Genomic DNA, 19,763 nt, shown 5'->3' with positions numbered 1-19,763 from the left:
GTGCATTTAATTAAAACTCATGAAAGGAACGTCAGATGTTGTCTGTTTAAGTAGCAGCTTTTCTTTACACAAGAAAGAAACTGCAGTTTGGTTCCTTTCTTTGGACTAACAGCCACACTTAACGTGATCACCCATTAATATAAACTGACCCATGAGTAAAATGCTCATTAAAGCCCATTCAGGAGTTACTGGGATATTTAAGTGACTGACTGACCCTGTAATCTCCTATTTCTAGCTTAAAGCCTCCCAATGAGCTCAATGAACAGCATTGCTGTGATGCAGTCAATATTCATCAGTTTATGGAAGGTGTTATTATGCTATTAAACATTTGTCTCTTCTGGATTTGCTGTAGATTTGAAGAGTTGGCTGGAGGTGATGGGCAGTGCCGGTCGTCGATTGACCATGCTACATCAAAACCGAACTGTGTTTGAGGATGCAATACTGACTAACCTGGAGAAATCCAGCCATCCCAAGGGCCTTGAGTGGACAGTGGTGGAACCATCCAGTAACCCCACAACCCCTGATCGGACACTGCCCGTCTACTTGTCCTACTTTGACATGTTGCTAACTGAAGACTGTGCGTGGCTATCTAAGGGGTTGGTGGAGCATCCGGAAATGGACCACAGCTTGAAGACAGAGCAACACAAAGAGCCAGAACAATGTCCCATAGTGGACAGTCAGGAGCTTTGTGTGACCACAGAGCTGGACTATCAGAACAGTGTCCACATAGAAGAACGATCCCTAGAACAGGTTCAGACAATGGTGGTTGGGGAAGTTCTCAAGGAGATAGAAACAGCCTGTAAGCTACTAAACATTTCATCAGGTAAATGAAACTGAATGTTACTCAGATGACTAGGTTTAACAGCTGGTAAGTCTAACCAATTCAGTTATTGAATCTTTTTTACATAAGCTGTCCCTGAACATGGGTAAGTTCCTCTTGCAGTGTTGAACTAAATCTTGTTTTATGCTTCTCTCATCTGTGCTGCTCAATCTCACACCTTTTAAAATATTTTTGATATTAGTAGTTTTTATGGAATGATCGATCTTTGCACAGATAATTGGAATGTAATATAATCACAATGTCGTAGACTGGTGTAATAATGAGTGATTGTAATAAGATGCTCCAGATTAATCTGATACCATGAAATGCACATGTCTAGAGTATTGCAGTGCACTTGTATACATTGTGTGCCATAGTTGACTGATCGACAATTTCATAAAATCATTTGCACTGGATTAATGTGGCACATTAACATGTGACAGATTGTTTCTGAACTACCATTTTGTAAGATGTAGTAACCTCTTTCCATATTAGATTGATTATCTGTCTAGTTCTACATGAATACAGAATACATCAGGATGTCCACAGCTTATAAGGTTGTAAGCTTATAAGAGTTATCTATTCTGGCTCTATTGCCTCAACCGTTATCATGTTTGGTCCACCTACATCTTATTGATCATAAACAGTGGAATATATTGAACATTCTCGCAATAAACATTGGACTTAACAATGTTTCAACAGCTGAGCTGACACCTGACTGTTGAACAACTAGATATGTTAGCTGCAAGAGGTTAATTTGAGCTGTTAAAGAGCTCATTACAATGGTTAGAAGCAAGTTAAATTATATGGGGACAATTTAAGAAGGAAGAACATTCATTGATCAACACAACAACCTCACAGCTATCTGTGGCAATGATTTCCACAGATTCAACACCTGGCTAAAGAAATTCCTCCTCATCTCTGTTGTTAAAGAACTTCCATCCTTAGGTGGTGCCCTCTAATCCTAGACCTTTCCACTCTTGGAAACATCTTCTGCATGTCTACTCTCTCTAGGCATCTCAAATTATTCCAATTTTTTAATTTATTTTTGTTAAATGTTGGAGAATCTACAGACCCATAATTCCACTCTTCTATCAGCCAAGTTGGGCAGGAATTAGAACAAAAAGTTCTCCAGATCTTCAAGGAACAAAGCTTTTGTCTTGGACTCACATCCAAAGGAGCACTTCTCATTATCCAAGTGTGAAAAATAAAAGTTTTCTAACAGTCTTCATTCTGGTTTCCAAGGTGAGGTTTTAAGGTCATCTCACTAAGCAGAATTTTGAACACTTCCATTTGATTCTTTGAATTTTCACCTTGCTTTTGTTCTTCATCTCTCCTCAAGGGATTACAATGAGTGACATCAGCCCTCCAATATGTCATACGTTGTTCATGCATCATGCTGAATTAGCACTGAGTAATATTTAACCATGTAGTGCGTCAGTCACATTGCTCATAGTTGATAACTGTGCATTCATATTCTAGCAAGAACCATTGGATAGCAATCAGCTGTTAAAAATACTTGGGCTAATGTATGCAACCAACCAATTTCAAACCATGGAAGCCAATCATAAATTCCTCAAACTCTGAACAAACAGAAGGAAAAATCTGTATGGTTCAATGCAATCAACAAACTGTTCCATGTCAGCACACTGGTCAGACAGCAAGAACACCATTAATTTCTCAGATGTTAACTTGTTATCTTTCGATATAAAAGTGAAACCATGGCATCATCACTTTTTAAATCTTTGCTAGAAAGACTTGCAGTTACATGGAACTTATGACATCACTTTCAGAATGCCCTAAATCAAGATACAGTCAAATACTTTTCAAACGTGGTCAAACTTTAACCCCTACATCTATTATGCAAAGCAAGCAAACACAAACATGAATGTAAGAACGATCAGATAACCTGATTTTCAGAATGGTTAACTGAAACATAAAAATTGGCTAAAGCACTGGGGCCTTGTTCAAAAACAGTGAAACGGGATCTTTTAAGTGAATTAAGGGTTTGGCTGATGCATATACAAATGTCTCATGATCGCCATTTTGTATATATCTTAGTCTGTGAGCCAGCCTCTACATTTAACTTCAATTTACCGCTTGCAGTTTACAGTCAGTATCAAAAGCTAGTTCGTTAGAACTGAATTAATATCTGCTATCTTCACATAGCTCCAGAATGCTCCCTAACACCGTTACATAACTATTAGAAGAAATAAGCAAAGGAAAGAGATGGGTAGTTCTGATATTAAAGGGAGGGATTAAAGTGATATTTAGTTCAGAAAATCATCAAATAATATTAAATTAAGTACCAATAAGGGGGAAGAAAGCCTGGAAGAAGTTTTATACAGACTCCCAACTGTAATGGCAATATAAATCAGAAAATTGCACGTGCATTGAACAACCTTAAGATAATATTTTCATGTCATCAAGACACTTTTCAATGAAGCTAATCTTTTTTCCCAAGTTACTGAATGCCAGCCATAGCTCAGAGAAGCTATAGAGGTACATGGGGGCAGAGGAAAAATTCAAGACTGTAAGTCTATTTCTCCATTCCATTAGATAGTTACCGATCTGTAATAAGAAACCGGCAGAAACTGGTAGAATTGTGTTTATCTAAGCTCCATTTATCCAGAGCCCAGGTAAAGAAATATTTAGGTGAGGAGTCACAGGTAATTTGAATATAAAGACAGATGGCAAGCAGTGATCCATTTCCTTTTGAGGATTAGCAATATAGCCCAACCCTTAATAAAATGTTAATCTATCATTCAACAGGCTGGGTACACTGACTTACTGAAGCAATAATTTCCAGGTGTGCACTTGACCAAAATACTGTTGAACAGGGTTCGCTGACATCCTGAGGCTAACCTTAAAGTGCTTGTAAAAATGATCAACATTTTCTTCAATTATTGTGGTTGGAGAGTGGCAGTGGTGGTAACAGGTAAACAAGGAACTAAAAGCAATTACGTGAGAGGGATAGTGTGTATCTATCAGTGTGCAATTTCTGTTTCCTTTTAAAGACAGTGAACTTCAAATGTGTTCATTGGATGTTCAAGATTCAACTTTATTCAAGATTCAAGTTTGTTCGTCAATTCTACATTGAAACATGCAGTGAAATACATCGTTTGCATTAACAACCAACCCAGTCCAGCGTGTGCAGGGAACAGCCCACAAGTGTTGCCACGCACACTGGCACCAACTCAGCATACCCACAATGCTGCAATGTAAATCAATGCAGGCATTCTTGAGGATTGTGGCTTTTAACTGCAAGTCCAAATTTCTTTCCTTTTGACAATGAAGAAGGCATATGGCAAGATCTTCTTCGGACAGATGACATTAGGCTAGAAGGAGTGTAGAGAAGGTTCACAAGGATGTTGGTGGGGCTGGAAGGATTTGTTTTTAAAGAGAGATTGGATATCCTGGGGCTGTTTTCCCTGGAGCAAAGGAGGTTGACGGGTGTTAGAGGTTTACAAAATCATGAGGGATGTAGATAAATTCTTTTTCCTAGCAAAGGGAAGTCTAAAACCAGGGGGAAAAGGTGAGGGGAAAAGGTTCAAGGGGACCTGAGGAGTAAATAAGTTTTTCACACAGAAGACGGTGGGTAAATGGAATGAGCTTCTAAGGAAATGGTAGAGATGGGATGAATTATGTGTGGATGGGTGAAGGTGCATTCTGTAGCCTACTGAGTTCCACAAACATTTTCTGTGTTTTTCTTTGAAGCTATCAATTCAGTTGGTAGTTAAAGGTGAGCTTGAACAGCCTCATTAGGCCATTCCTGTACCTCTGCATGTGGTTCCTTAGGGTCTGACTCCTGGTTGTGATTTTCTTCTGTGTATGCGTTTGGATCAGGACCACATCCCTAAAGAGTCTCCTTCTCTTCAACTGCTGTACCAAGACTTCTGATGCAACACCAGTGGTGTGAAAAGCCATTACTGAATGTGTCCCTGCTCAAATTCAGTCAGTGACCAAGTTCAGCCACTGCTAAACAGTGTCAGTAACTTAAAGGCATGCTCCTCTATAGTGTCAACTACGAAATCGTGCCAATTCTCTCCAGGCCACCCAAGTCTCACTGAAATATTAGGTTCAGCTCTGGACTTCGAGGCAAGCTCAGAAATTGGCAGAGGAGCAACTTATCCCGAGAGGGAGAGCAGAGTTTCCCCAGTATTCGAAGGCTAATTTGTGGGAAGTATTGTGAGAAATACTGGGAGTTTCTTTTCTAATCTTTGAAGGATATAAGCAGCTGGCTTTTTACTGGTGTCAGTCATTCACAGAAGCAGCAAGTCAGTAAACACTGCGTGCTTGCTGAAATCATTATATTGAATATAATTATTGAATACCGTTAGCATTCATGTTAGTTATTGTGATGAGCAAATCTGGATCTGGATGCTGCCGAACATGGCACTATCTTATGCTTCAGGGATTCTTAGACTCACATTCTCCACATCCAAGCAAATATTCCGTTCTTTCTCCTTGATTGGTCCTACCATCTCCCTAGTTATCCTCTTGCTCTTGATGTATGTATAGAATACCTTGGGATCCAAAGAGGTATACTTGTTGCTGACAGAAATGGCCTCAGGGGAACCCTGCATTAACCTCCTAATCTCTTTACTTCTCCTGGTGAAGACTCATCTTCTCATTCCAAAGACACTTCAATATTGCAGTGGAATGACTGCTAAAGTTGTTGCATTTAAGATTCTGAACTAATTACTAACCCTTCAAGGAGAGGACTGATAACCAACACAGCTAGAGGAGAAACACACATAAAAGCTGCTGGTGGAACACAGCAGGCCAGCCAGCATCTATAGGAAGAGGTACAGTTGACGTTTCCGGCTGAGACCCTTCATCAGGACTAACTGAAAGAAGAGATAGTAAGAGATTTGAAAGTGGGAGGGGGAGGGGTAGATCCAAATTGATAGGAGAAGACAGGAGGGGGAGGGATGGAGCCAAGAGCTGGACAGTTGTTTGGCAAAAGGGATATGAGAGGATCATGGGATGGGAGGCCTAGAGAGGAAGAAAGAAAGGGGGGGAAGCCCAGAGGATGGGCAATAACGGATGTGGTACGAGGGGGAGGTTAGAGAAGTCATTGTTCATGCCATCAGGTTGGAGGCTACCCAGAAGGAATATAAGGTGTTGTTCCTTCAACCTGAGTGTGGCTTCATCTTGACAGTAGAGGAGGCCATGGATAGACATGTCAGAATGGGAATGGGATGTGGAATTAAAACGTGTGGCCACTGGGAGATCCTGCTTTCTCTGGCGGACAGAGCGTAGGTGTTCAGCGAAACGGTCTCCCAGTCTGCGTCGGGTCTCGCCAATATATAGAAGGCCGCATCGGGAGCACCGGACGCAGTATATCGCCCCAGTTGACTCACAGGTAAAGTGTCGCCTCACCTGGAAGGATAAGTGCCGGAAGGGAGATCGGTGGGGAGGGACGAATGGACAAGGGAGTCACGTAGGGAGCGATCTCTGCGGAAAGCGGGGGGGGGGGGAGGGAAAGATGTGCTTAGTGGTGGCATCCTCTGGGCTTCCCCCCCTTTCTTTCTCCCTAGGTCTCCCATCCCATGATCTTCTCATATCCCTTTTGCCAATCAACTGTCCAGCTCTTGGCTCCATCCCTCCCCCTCCTGTCTTCTCTTATCATTTTGGATCTCCCCCTCCCCCTCCCACTTTCAAATCTCTTACTAGCTCTTCTTTCAGTTAGTCCTGATGAAGGGTCTCGGCCCGAAACGTCGACTGTACCTCTTCCTAGAGATGCTGCCTGGCCTGCTGCGTTCACCAGCAACGTTTATGTGTGTTGCTTGAAATTCTAGCATCTGCAGATTTCCTCATTTTTCCATTTTTAAACAGCTAGAGGAGACATGTGTTTGTGATAACACATAAATTTTGCAAATTTAGGAAAATTATCTGTATTTCAGGAATTACCATATGATTATGATCAATAGTTTATTGTGATTCTATCACTTTTTCTTGAATGTTTTTCCAGAAATACAAAGACCACCTTCTTCCTCCTTCCCCAGCCCATCCTGTTGAGTACCAGTGGGCATCTTGCTTTCAAAACAAATAATATTCCAGCCACCACTTACTGAGAACCCCAAACACTGAGAAAGTGGGAAGATAGTCTTTCCATGTGCTTAATCGGTAGGAGAAAAAGTGAGCTGGCATTTGCAGGCAAATTAGCAAATCTTGTGTTGTGATATTGTACACTATGATAGTAAGTCAATGGTGTTATGATATTGTACACTATGATAGCAAGTCGATGGTGTTATGATATTGTACAATATGGTAGCAAGTCAATGGTGGTATGATATTGTACACTATGGTAGCAAATCATTGGTGTTATGATATTGTACACTATGGTGGTAAGTCTAGTGTTATGATATTGTACACTATGATAGCAAGTCATTGGTGTTATGATATTGTACAATATTATAGCAAGTCAATGGTAGTAAGTCTGGTGTTATGATATTGTACACTATGATAGCAAGTCAATGGTGTTATGATATTGTAGACTATGGTAGTAAGTCTAGTGTTATGATATTGCACACAATGGTAGCAAATCATTGGTGTTATTATATTGCACACAATGATAGCAAGTGAATGGTGGTATGATATTGTACACTATGATAGCAAGTCGATGCTGTTATGATATTGTACAATATGGTAGCAAGTCAATGGTGGTATGATATTGTAGACTATGGCAGCAAGTCTGGTGTTATGATATTGTTCACTAAGGTAGCAAGTCAATGGTGGTATGATATTGTACAATATGGTAGCAAGTCAATGGTAGTAAGTCTGGGGTTATGATATTGTACACTAGGATAGCAAATAATTGGTGTTATGATATTGTACACTATGGTAGCAAGTCAATGGTGTTATGATATTGTACACTATGGTAGCAAGTCAATGGTGTTATTATATTTTACACTACAGTAGTAAGTCTGGTGTTATGATATTGTCCACTATGGTAGTAAGTCTAGTGTTATGATATTGTACACTATGGTAGTAAGTCTAGTGTTATGATATTGTACACTATGACCCATGCTGTCAATGGTGTTATGATATTGTACACTATGGTAGTAAGTCTAGTGTTATGATATTGTACACTATGACCCATGCTGTCAATGGTGTTATGATATTGTACACTATGACCCACACTATCACATCCTTACTTTATTTTATTTATTTAGTGATACAGAATGAAACAGGCCCATCCCACCCTCTAAGCCTAGCAACCCATCCAATTAACCCAACTCTAATTGCAGGGCAATGTACAATTAGCCTACTAACCAGTAAGTCTTTGGTGCATGGGAGGAACCCGTTAATCTTTTTAATTGTTTCAGTGAATATGCAAAACAAGAAACAAACTTAAATCACATATTTCATGTAAATATAATGTTCCCTTTAGATTTAGAGAATTATGTACACTCTCTAGTCACTCATCTCATCTTGCCATTACCTTGGATTGATATGGTTCTAGCAATTAACTCCACTGATTTGCTTGTTTTCAGACCCAATGGAGTGGAGTGTAGGAAATGTCCAGAAATGGATTTTATGGACTGAGCATCAGTACCGACTGCCACAGATTGGAAAATCCTTCCAAGATCTCAGTGGGAAGGAACTTTGCTCCATGTCGGAAGAGGAGTTCAGGCAGAGGTCTCCGATGTGCGGTGATATTTTATATGCACACCTAGACATCTGGAAATCCGGTATGTACCCGTGTTAACTGAAAAGCAGGATTTGGCAAGCACCTACCCCACCTACCAATCACATTTGTTATAATGAGATAATTCCTGGAGGGTACACATGCTGCTTCCTTGGGTCAATAAGTTGAAAAATCTGATAGGGAAAACCAGTTGATAGATAATCTTGTTCTAAAAGGGCCTTCGGAAACACTGACAATCATATGGTCGATTTTTTTTCTCTAATTGCCCCAATTTTATTTTGAACTACATGGAGTTCAGTCACTTACCAGAATTCAATTTACTGAAATAAGAAGAAAAATAATTCCTGACGTGTATACAAGGAGATTTTCTGGGTCAATTAGATAAGGAACCTACCGGGAAAACTTTTAGATCTTCTTTTATTCAACGAGAAAGACTTGAAAGATAAGTTCGTTGTAAAGAAGCTGTTGGGAAACAATAACCATAAAATGTTAAGAGTTTGACGCTGATATCGATCAATCCAAAAGTAGTGTCTTAAATCCAAACAAAGAAGACTATGAAGGCACTGTAGTTGATTTGGAGAACTAATTGAAAGGTAATATAGTGCTTAAGTAATAGAACATAGAACATAGAGCAGTACAGCGCAGAACAGGCCCTTCGGCCCACAATGTTGTGCTGACCATTAAACCCTGCCTCCCATATAACCCCCCACCTTAAATTCCTCCATATACCTGTCCAGTAGTCTCTTAAATTTCACTTGTGTATCTGCCTCCACCACTGACTCAGGCAGTGCATTCCACGCATCAACCACTCTCTGAGTAAAAAACTTCCTCTAATATCCCCCTTGAACTTCCCACCCCTTACCTTAAAGCCATGTCCTCTTGTATTGAGCAGTGGTGCCCTGGGGAAGAGGCACTGGCTGTCCACTCTATCTATTCCTCTTAATATCTTGTATACCTCTATCATGTCTCCTCTCATCCTCCTTCTCTCCAGAGAGTAAAGCCTCCCTTAATCTCTGATCATAAAGCCTCCCTTAATCTCTGATCATAATGCATACTCTCTAAACCAGGCAGCATCCTGGTAAATCTCCTCTGTACCCTTTCCAATGCTTCCACATCCTTCCTACAGTGAGGTGACTAGAACTGGACACAGTATTCCAAGTGTGGCTGAACCAGAGTTTTATAGAGCTGCATCAATACCCCGCGACTCTTAAACTCTATCCCTCGGCTTATGAAAGCTAACACCCCATAAGCTTTCTTAACTACCCTGTCTACCTGTGAGGCAACTTTCAGAGATCTGTGGACATGTACCCCCAGGTTCTTCTGCTCCTCCACACTACCAAGTATCCTGCCTTTTACTTTCTGTCTGTGTCTTGTTTTACGGAGGTTGGCACCCAGCTTAATGGTGCATTACCGCCACTGCCATTTACTTTGTACTCTGCCTTGGAGTTTGTCCTCCCAAAGTGTACCACCTCACACTTCTCCGGGTTGAACTCCATCTGCCACTTTTCAGCCCACTTCTGCATCTTATCAATGTCTCTCTGCAATGTTCGACAATCCTCTACACTATCCACAACACCACCAACCTTTGTGTCATCTGCAAACTTGCCAACCCACCCTTCTACTCTCACATCCAGGTCGTTAATAAAAATCGCGAAAAATAAAGGTCCCAGAACCGATCCTTGTGGGACACCACTAGTCACAACCCTCCAATCCAAAGGTACTCCCTCCACCATGACCCTCTGCTTTCTGCAGGCAAGCCAATTCTGAATCCACCTGGCCAAACTTCCCTGGATCCCATGCCTTCTGGCTTTCTGAATAAGCCTACCGTGTGGAACAATAGACAATAGGTTCAGGAGTAGGCCATTCAGCCCTTTGAGCCAGCACCACCATTCACTGTGATCATGGCTGATCATCCACAATCAGTACCCAGTTCCTGCCTTATCCCCATAACCTTTGATTCCACTATCTTTAAGAGCTCTATCCATCTCTTTCTTGAAAGCATGCAGAGACTTGGCCTCCACAGCCTTCTGGGGCAGAGCATTCCATATATCCACCACTCTGGGTGAAAAAGTTTTTCCTCAACTCTGTTCTAGATGGCCTGCCCCTTATTCTTAAACTGTGGCCTCTGGTTCTGGACTCACCCATCAGCGGGAACATGCTTCCTGCCTCCAGCGTGTCCAATCCCTTAATAATCTTATATATTTCAATAAGATCCCCTCTCAGCCTTCTAAATTCCAGAGTATACAAGCCCAGTCATTCCAATCTTTTAACATATGACAGTCCCGCCATCCCGGGAATTAACCTTGTGAACCTACGCTGCACTCCCTCAATAGCAAGAATGTTCTTCCTCAAATTTGGAGACCAAAACTGCACACATTACTCCAGGTGTGGTCTCACCAGGGCCCTGTACAGCTGCAGAAGGACCTCTTTGCTCATATACTCAATTCCCCTTGTCATGAAGGCCAGCATGCCATTAACTTTCTTCACTGCCTGCTGTACTTGCATGCTTGCTTTCAGTGACTGATGTACAAGAACACCTAGATCTCATTGTAATTCCCCTTTTCCTAACTTGACTCCATTTAGATAATAATCTGCCTTCCTGTTCTTACCACCAAAGTGGATAACCTCACATTTATCCACATTAAACTGCTTCTGCCCATTCACCCAGCCTGTCCATGTCACCCTGCATTCTTGTAACATCCTCCTCACATTTCCCACTGCTACCCAGCTTTGTGTCATCGGCAAATTTGCTAATGTTACTTTTAATTCCCTCATCTAAATCATTAATATATATTGTAAATAGCTGCGGTCCCAGCACTGAACCCTGCAGTACCCCACTGGTCACCGCCTGCCATTCCGAAAGGGATCCGTTAATCGCTACTCTTTGTTTTCTGTCAGCCAGCCAATTTTCAATCCATGTCAGTACTCTGTCCCCAATACCATGTGCCCTAAATTTGCCCAATAATCTCCTATGTGGGACTTTATCAAAGGCTTTCTGAAAGTCCAGGTACACTACATCCACTGGCTCTCCCTTGTCCATTTTCATAGTTACATGCTCAAAAAATTCCAGAAGATTAGTCAAGCACGATTTCCCCTTCGTAAATCCATGCTGACTCGGACTGATCCTGTTACTGCTATCCAGATTTGTTGTAATTTCATCTTTTATAATTGACTTCAGCTTCTTTCCCACCACCGATGTCAGGCTAACCGGTCTATAATTCCCTGTTTTCTCTCTTCCTCCCTTCTTGAATAAAGGGACAACATTAGCCACCCTCCAATCCACAGGAACTGATCCTGAATCTATAGAACATTGGAAAATGATTACCAAAGTGTCCACGATTTCTAAAGCCACCTCCTTAAGTACCCTGGGATGCAGACCATCAGGTCCCGGGGACTTATCAGCCTTCAGACCCAACAGTCTATCCAACACCATTTCCTGCCTAATATAAATTTCCTTCAGTTCATCCATTACCCTAGGTCCTTTGGCCACTATTATATCTGGGAGATTGTTTGTGTCTTCCCTAGTGAAGACAGATCCAAAGTACCTGTTCAACTCATCTGCCATTTCCCTGTTCCCCATAATAAACTCACCCGTTTCTGTCTTCAAGGGCCCAATTTTGGTCTTAACTATTTTTTTCCTTTTCACATACCTAAAGAAGTTTTTACTATCCTCCTTTATATTCTTGGCTAGTTTACCTTCGTACCTCATTTTTTCTCTGCGTATTGCCTTTTTAGTTAACTTCTGTTGCTCTAAAAGTTTCCCAATCCTCCAGCTTCCCACTCGTCTTTGCTATGTTATACTTCTTCTCTTTTTTTTTACATACTCTCCATTACTTCCCTTGTCAGCCATGGCCTCCCCTTACTCCCCTTAGGATCTTTCTTTCTCTTTGGAATGAACTGATCCTGCACTTTGTCAAATGCTTTACTAAAATCCATGTAGATCATGGCCACTTCACTACCCTCATCTATCTGCCTGGTCACCTCCTCAAAGAACTCTATCAGGCTCGTTAGACATGAGCTGCCCTTCACAAAGCCATGCTGAATGTCCCTGATCAGACCATGATTCTCTAAATGCCCATAGATCCTATCTCTAAGAATCTTTTCTAACAGCTTCCCACTAGAGACATAAGGCTCACTGATCTATAATTACCCGGACTATCCCTACTACCTTTTTTGAACAAAGGGACAACATTCACCTCCCTCTAATCCTCCGCTACCATTCCTGTGGACAATGAGGACATAAAGGTCCTAGCCAAAGGCTCAGCAATCTCCTCCCTCGCCTCGTGGAGCAGCCTGGGGAATACTCCGTCAGGCCCTGGGGACTTATCCATCCTAATGTATTTTAACAACTCCAATACCTCCTCTCCCTTAATATCAACATGCTCCAGAACATCAACCTCACTCATGTTGTCCTCACCATCATCAAGTTCCCTCTCATTGGTGAATACTGAAGAGAAGTATTCATTGAGGACCTCGCTCACTTCCACAGCCTCCAGGCACATCTTCCCATCTTTATATCTAATCGGTCCTATCTTCACTCCTGACATCCTTTTGTTCTTCACATAATTGAAGAATGCCTTGGGATTTTCCTTTACCCTACTCGCCAAGGCCTTCTCATGCTCCTTTCTTGCTCTCCTCAGCCCCTTCTTAAGCTTCTTTCTTGCTACCCTTTTTCCCTCAATAGACCCATCTGATCCTTGCTTCCTAAACCTCATGTATGCTGCCTTCTTCCACCTGACCGATTCTCCACCTCACTTGTCACCCATGGTTCCTTCACCCTACCATTCTTTATCTTCTTCACTGGGACAAATTTATTGCTAACATCCTGTAAGAGATCCCTAAACATCGACCACATGTCTATAGTACATTTCCCTGCAAAAACATCATCCCAATTCACACCCGCAAGTTCTAGCCTTATAGCCTCATAATTTTCCCTTCCCCAATTAAAAATTTTCCTGTCCTCTCTGATTCTATCCTTTTCCATGATAATGGTAAAGGCCAGGGAGCGGTGGTCACTGTCCCCCAGATGCTCACCCACTGAGAGATTTATGACCTGACCTGGTTCGTTACCTAATACTAGATCTAATATGGCAACTAGTAATGATTAGTACTTAAAGAAATAATGCAAAAGAGATATGTTTCTAGGGCAAAAAAATTATCTGATAGGAAAAATGTTTGAACTGTGGCTGCCAAGGAAAATTAAAGATGGTATTATGCCAAAGAAGGTGTTTTTTTTAAAGGATACTGGAATTAGCAGTAAGTCCGTGGATTGGAAGTATTTTAGAACTCAGCAAAGGAAAATCAAGATATTGACAAAGCAAGCTATGTTAGAATGTATGAGTAAGTTACTGACACGTGCTGAGGTCCTCTAGCATTCTGAGTACTGAGTCATAACCCCAGATCCATGCTGTGCATAGTGACTATGTATTAGATATTCTAACAGTTGTACTAAAGTTGGTATCAGTTTGTAAGGAATTAAGAATAAATGGTAACATATTTTATACATAGGGAAAAAAGTAAAATAAGTGGGATGAGATTTTCTAAAAGGAAATGAGAAATTGGCTGAGAAATATCTTTTGTCTCTGGAAGAAGAATATGTAAAATCTAAGGAGGTTGGAAAGTTACACATCTAAGGAATTCAGAAAAAAGTTCCATGGAAGTTGGTGAAAGCTGATAAATTTGACACACCTGGTGATTTGCGCCCCAGAATTCCAGAGTTTTGGATGTTCCGATTATCATCTCAGAGAGTTCAACTGTTTCTGGAATCATTCATTAGTTTGTGGAAAAAAAAGTGTGACTCACCCCACCTCATTGAAGAAAGGAGAGGGAGAGCAGACAGGAAATTTCTGTTAGTCTAATGTCGGGGGTAGGAAAAATGCTGAAATCTATAAAAGACTTTGCTCTAAACCACCTTGGAAAGAATAATAGGATTGGGCATAGTCAAAATGGATTAAGGGAAGATAACTCATGTTTGAATCATCCACTGGAGCTCTTTGAGTATGTGACGTACAATAGATCGGGGGAACTCATGAGTGTGGATTTTTGAAAGGCTTTTGATGAAAGAAGGTGGTCAACATGGTGAGAGTATGTGGAATAGTGGGCAATGTACTTACATGGATATAGAAGCAAAGTGTGGAAACAAAAGGAGCATTTTCAGGTTGGCTCACTGTGACTAGTGCAATACCCCAAGGATGGTGCTTGGATGCCTGATATGGCAATTAGGAATAAGATGAAGAGGGTTTTCCTCATTCAAATGGGGATGAATCTTTAGAATTCTCTGCCCCGGTGCATATGGAGACTCAGTTACCTAGCTCATTCAAAACAGAGATTGATAGACTTACAGATCTGAAGGAAATCAAAGGATGTGATTTTGTAAATGACACTGAGATCAGCTACAAGTTTGATAATCAGCAGAGCAGGTTTGTAGGGTTGGCTGGTCAACTCTTGGTCCTATTTGTTATATTCTTATGTAGTTACAAATGGAGATGGGCAAACTAATCAATTAACATTCATAACAAAGGAAGGTCAGATTTGAGAATTGACAAGGACTACCAAGAACATCAATCAGAATCAGGTGTAATATAATGGGCATACGTTATGAAGATTGTTGTTTTGTGGTAGCAGTACAATGCGATATATAATAAGAAAAACTATAAATTACAGTATGAAATATATATATATGTGTATACTTAAGTTACTTAAGTAGTGCAAAAAGAGAGCAAAAAACATGAGGTAGTCTTCATTGGGTTGGTTCACTGTCCGTTCAGAAGTCTGATGGCGGAGGGGAAGAAACTGTTTCTAAAATGTTGAGTGTGGGTCTTCAGGCTCCTGTACCTCCTCCTTGATGGTAGCATGTTAAAAGGTGACCTTTTAAATGCTCAGTTTTAACCCAAATTAAGTGCTTCTTTTGTAAAGCGAAAAGCAAACTGCTGAAGGAACTCAGCAGCATTTGTTGAGAAAATCGGATTGGCAGCCTTTTGAGTTGAGATCCTGCAGTAAAGAGGAGATGGTCAATATTAAGAGCTGGTAAGAGTTAGGCAGGAGCTGGCAAGCAATAAGTGGATCCAAGTGAAGACAGGCTCATATACAGATGGAAGCAGATGGAGTAGGGAGGGATGGAGATGGACATCTCCCCATCTTCATGAATTTTGGCTATCATTGCCCAGCAACCTCTTATCACCCTCCTCCCAACTCTTTCTGTAATACTTTCATTTTCACAAACTTGTTCGATGACCAGCTAAAATACTTGTCCCTATTTGCTAACCCAAATAATTTTTTCTAACTCCTCCTATTCCAGTGAGAAAACCTTAACTTGTTCCTAACTATTGCAAGTTCTAATACTGGTAAAGGGTTCAATGAGATGAATCTTGGATAGTGAGCTGAATTATACTGGTTCCCACACATTTGTTCTGAATAGTATGAATTATGTTTTTTTTTAATTTCATCAAAACATAATGCATTTTGGTAGAAAATGGCATGGAATAATTTAAAGTGCTGTATGTAATGGGGTACGGCTCACAGGGCTGGCATTACTCAGAGAGTCAAACTGACCACTCCATTGTTTTATAAATCAAGCTACAACACTGAGAACTGATGGCGCGAGATGACCTCAAATTCAGTGAAGAAGCTGGCGCTGGAACCAACAGACTGTGTAGTTGATCACCTTCTGTACATTGTCAGAAGTTGCAGTAGTGTAAGCAACTTTACACTAAGAATAACTGTAAGAGACCTATTTATGAATTCTGTTTAGACCATAAGACATAGGAGCAGAATTAGGACATTTGGCCCATCGATTCAATCATGGCTGATCCTTTTTCCCCTCCTCAGCCCTACTCCCCGCCCTTCTCCCCGTAACCTTTGATGCCGGGGCCAATCAAGAACCTATCAAACTCCGCCTTAAGTACACCCAACGACCTGACCTCTACAGCTGCATGTGGTAGCAAATTCCACAAGTTCACCACTCTCTGGCTAAAGAAAGTTCTCCACATGTCTGCTTTAAATGGACACCCATCTATCCTGAGGCTGTGCCCACTTGTCCTAGACTACCCACCATGGGAAACATCCTTTCCATATCTACTCTGTCTAGGCCTTTCAACACTCAAAAGGTTTCAATAAGATCCCCCCATTCTTCTAAATTCCAGTGAGTACAAGCCCAGAGACATCAAATGTTCCTCAAACGATAACCCTTTCATTCCCAGAATCATCCTTGTGAACCTCCTCTGAACTCTCTCCAATGCCATTGCATCTTTTCTTAGACAAGGAGCACAAAACTGTTCACAATACTCAAGGTAAGACCTCACCAGTGCCTTATAAAGCCTCAGTATCACCTCCCTGCTCTTGTATACAAAAACTTTTGAAATGGATGCTAACATTGCATTTGCCTTCCTCACTGCCGACTCAATCTCTAAGTTAACCTTCACATCTCAGATTTTTGGATTTTCTCCTCATTTAGAAACTAGTCTACACATTTATTTCTTCTACCAAAGTGCATGACCATACAATTTCCAACATTGTATTTCATTTGCCACTTTCTTGCCCATTCTCCTAATCTGTCTAAGTCCTTCTGCAGCCTTTCTGTTTCCTCAGAACTACCTGCCCTTTCACCAATCTTCGTATCATCTGCAAAACGTGACAACAAAGCCATCTATTCCATCATCTAAATCATTGATATATAGCATAAAAAGAAGTGGTCCCAACACCGACCCCTGCGGAACATCACCAGTCATTGGCAGCCAACCAGTAAAGAATCCTTTTATTCCCAGTCACTGCCTCTTAACAATCAGCCAATTCTCTAACCATACCAGTAACTTTCCTGTAATACCATGGTCTCTTAACTTGGTAAGCAGCCTCATGTGTAGCACCTTGTCAAAGGCCTTCTGAAAGTCTAAATATACAACATCCATTGCATCTCCTTTATCTATCCTACTTGTAATCTCCTCAAAGAATTCAACCAGGTTCATCAGGCAAGATTTTCCCTTAAGGAAACCTTGCTGCCTTTGTCCTATCTTGTCTGGTATCACTAAGTACTCCATAACATCATCCTTAACAATTGACTCCAACATTTTCTCAATCACCGTGGTTAGGCTAACAGGTCTATAATTCCTCTTCTGTTGTCTCCCTCCTTTCTTAAAGAGTGGAATGATGTTTGCAATCTTCCAGTGCTCCAGAACCATGCCAGAGTCCAATGATTCTTGAAAGACCATTACTAATGTCTCCATAATCTCTACTGCTACCTCTTTCAGAACCCCAGTGTGCAGTTCATCTGGTCCGGGTGATTTATGTACCTTTAGATCTTTCAGCTTTTTGGGCACCTTCTCCCTTGTAATAGTAATTGCACTCACTTCTCTTCCCTCACATGCTTTAACATCTGGCACACTATTAATGTCTTCCACAGTGAAGGCTGATGCAAAATACTCATTCAGTTCATCTGCCATCTCCTTGTACCCCACTATTATTTCTCCGGCCTCATTTTCTAATGTTCCTATATCAACTCTCATCTCTCTTTTATTTTTAACATACTTGAAAAAGCTTGTTCTGCCCACCTTGATATTGTTTGCTAGCTTGCTTTCATATTTTATCTTTTTCCTCCTCATGATTCTTTTAGTTGCTTTCTGTAGGTTCTTAAAAGCTTCCCAACCCTCTATTTTACTGCTAATTTTTGCTTTGATATATGCCCACCTTTTGCTTTTACGTTAGCTTTGACTTCCCTTGTCAGCCACAGTTGCACTATTTTGCCATTTGAGTATTTCTTTCTTTTTGGAATACATCTATCCTGCACCTTCCCCATTTTTCCAGAACTTCAAGCCATTGCTGCTCTGCTGTCATCCCTGCCAGCTTCTCCTTCCAATTTACTTCGACCAACTCCTCTCTCATACCACTGTAATTTCCTTCACTCCACTGAACACTGCTATGTCAGACTTTACTTTCTCCCTATCAGATTTCAAGTTGAACTCAATCATATTGCGATCACTCAGTCTCCTAAGGGTTCCTTTACCTTAAGCTCCCTATTTGGCTCCAGTTCATTATGTAACACCCAATCCAATATAGCTGATCCCCTAGTAGTCTCAACAACATAAGGCTCTATGAGGCCATCTCATAGGCATTCTACAAATTCACTCTTTTGAGATCTATTACCAACCTGATTTGCCCAATCCACCTGCATGTTAAAATCTCCCATGACTATCATAACTTTGCTATTTTGACATACTTTTTTTATTTCCCATTGTAATTTGTTGTCCATATCCCACCTATTGTTTGGAGGCCTGGATATAACTGTCATCAGGGTCATTTTACCCTTGCAGTTTCTTAACTCAACCCACAAGGATTAAACATATTTGTGAATCCTATCTCCTATCCTATGTCACATCTTTCTGATGATTTGATGCCATTCTTTACCAGCAGATCCATGCCACCCCCTGTGCCTACCTTCTATACTTCCAATACAATGTGTAACCTTGGACATTCAGCTCCCAGCTACAACCTTCCTTCAGCCATGATTCAGTGATGGCCACTACATCATAACCGGAAATCTGTAAAAGTGCAACAAGATCATTGACCTTATTTTTTATACTCCATGCACTGAGCTACCTCTTTTGATTCTGCATGCCTAATGCACCGATGCTCACCCTGCTGGCTGCAATTTTGTCCGATCATCTGCCTGCCCTACCTGACAGTTTGACTGCACGCTATCTTTGCTTTTTTACCATCCGTCCTTTCCTGAGTCCCTTCACTCTGGTTCCCATCTTTCTTTATAGACTCCTACATTGCTGAAAAATTGGTGGTATTATGTATTATACAGATAATAATTTTTATATTCACATTGCACTTTGAAATTTATGAGGAGCATGAGAGAATGTGCTCTAGGAAAGTGAAAAGATTGTCAATGTATTATGAGCAATTGTGTAGCCAGGAAGTGCAAGCACTTTTACATTACGCGTTAGGAGTACCTTTACACCACGGGATGTGAATGATTATACACCATACGTAGTCAAGAATTTTCACATACTCCTGAAGGAAGAGGGGTGAGTTTATAACAGTGAATGTACTATGGACTATGGACTTTTTCTTCAGTCTTATAGTTTTGTATATTCTGTGTTTTTTGCCCCATCTTTCTCATTTTTTTGTGTGGTGAAAGGTGATTTAGGGGGTCGATGTTCCTGTTCCATTTTTGTTGTTTTTTTATGTGGGGGAAGGGGATTTGGGGGTTGATGTTTGTGTCGCTGTTTTCTTTCTTGGTTTCGTGGTTATCTGGAGAAGAAGAATTTCAGAGTTATATACTTTGATAAT

General features: G+C 41.0%; 1 protein-coding gene across 1 annotated transcript in view; it reads left to right on the top strand.

Annotated features, from left to right (window-relative positions):
* Positions 1–375: 375 nt before the first annotated feature.
* Positions 376–19,763, top strand: part of spdef (SAM pointed domain containing ets transcription factor) — a 41,295-nt gene continuing 21,907 nt past the window's right edge. Inside the window, exons 1-2 of the mRNA XM_072277641.1 lie at positions 376–823; positions 8,323–8,520. Coding sequence (XP_072133742.1) covers positions 376–823; positions 8,323–8,520 — 646 coding nt within the window. The remainder of the gene's footprint in view (positions 824–8,322; positions 8,521–19,763) is intronic.

The sequence above is a fragment of the Mobula birostris genome, chromosome 14 (assembly GCF_030028105.1).
Source record: "Mobula birostris isolate sMobBir1 chromosome 14, sMobBir1.hap1, whole genome shotgun sequence".
NCBI classification, from domain to species: Eukaryota; Metazoa; Chordata; class Chondrichthyes; order Myliobatiformes; family Myliobatidae; genus Mobula; species Mobula birostris.
The sequence above is the reverse complement of the archived record's forward strand: the minus strand, read 5'-3'. Positions and strand labels throughout refer to the sequence as shown.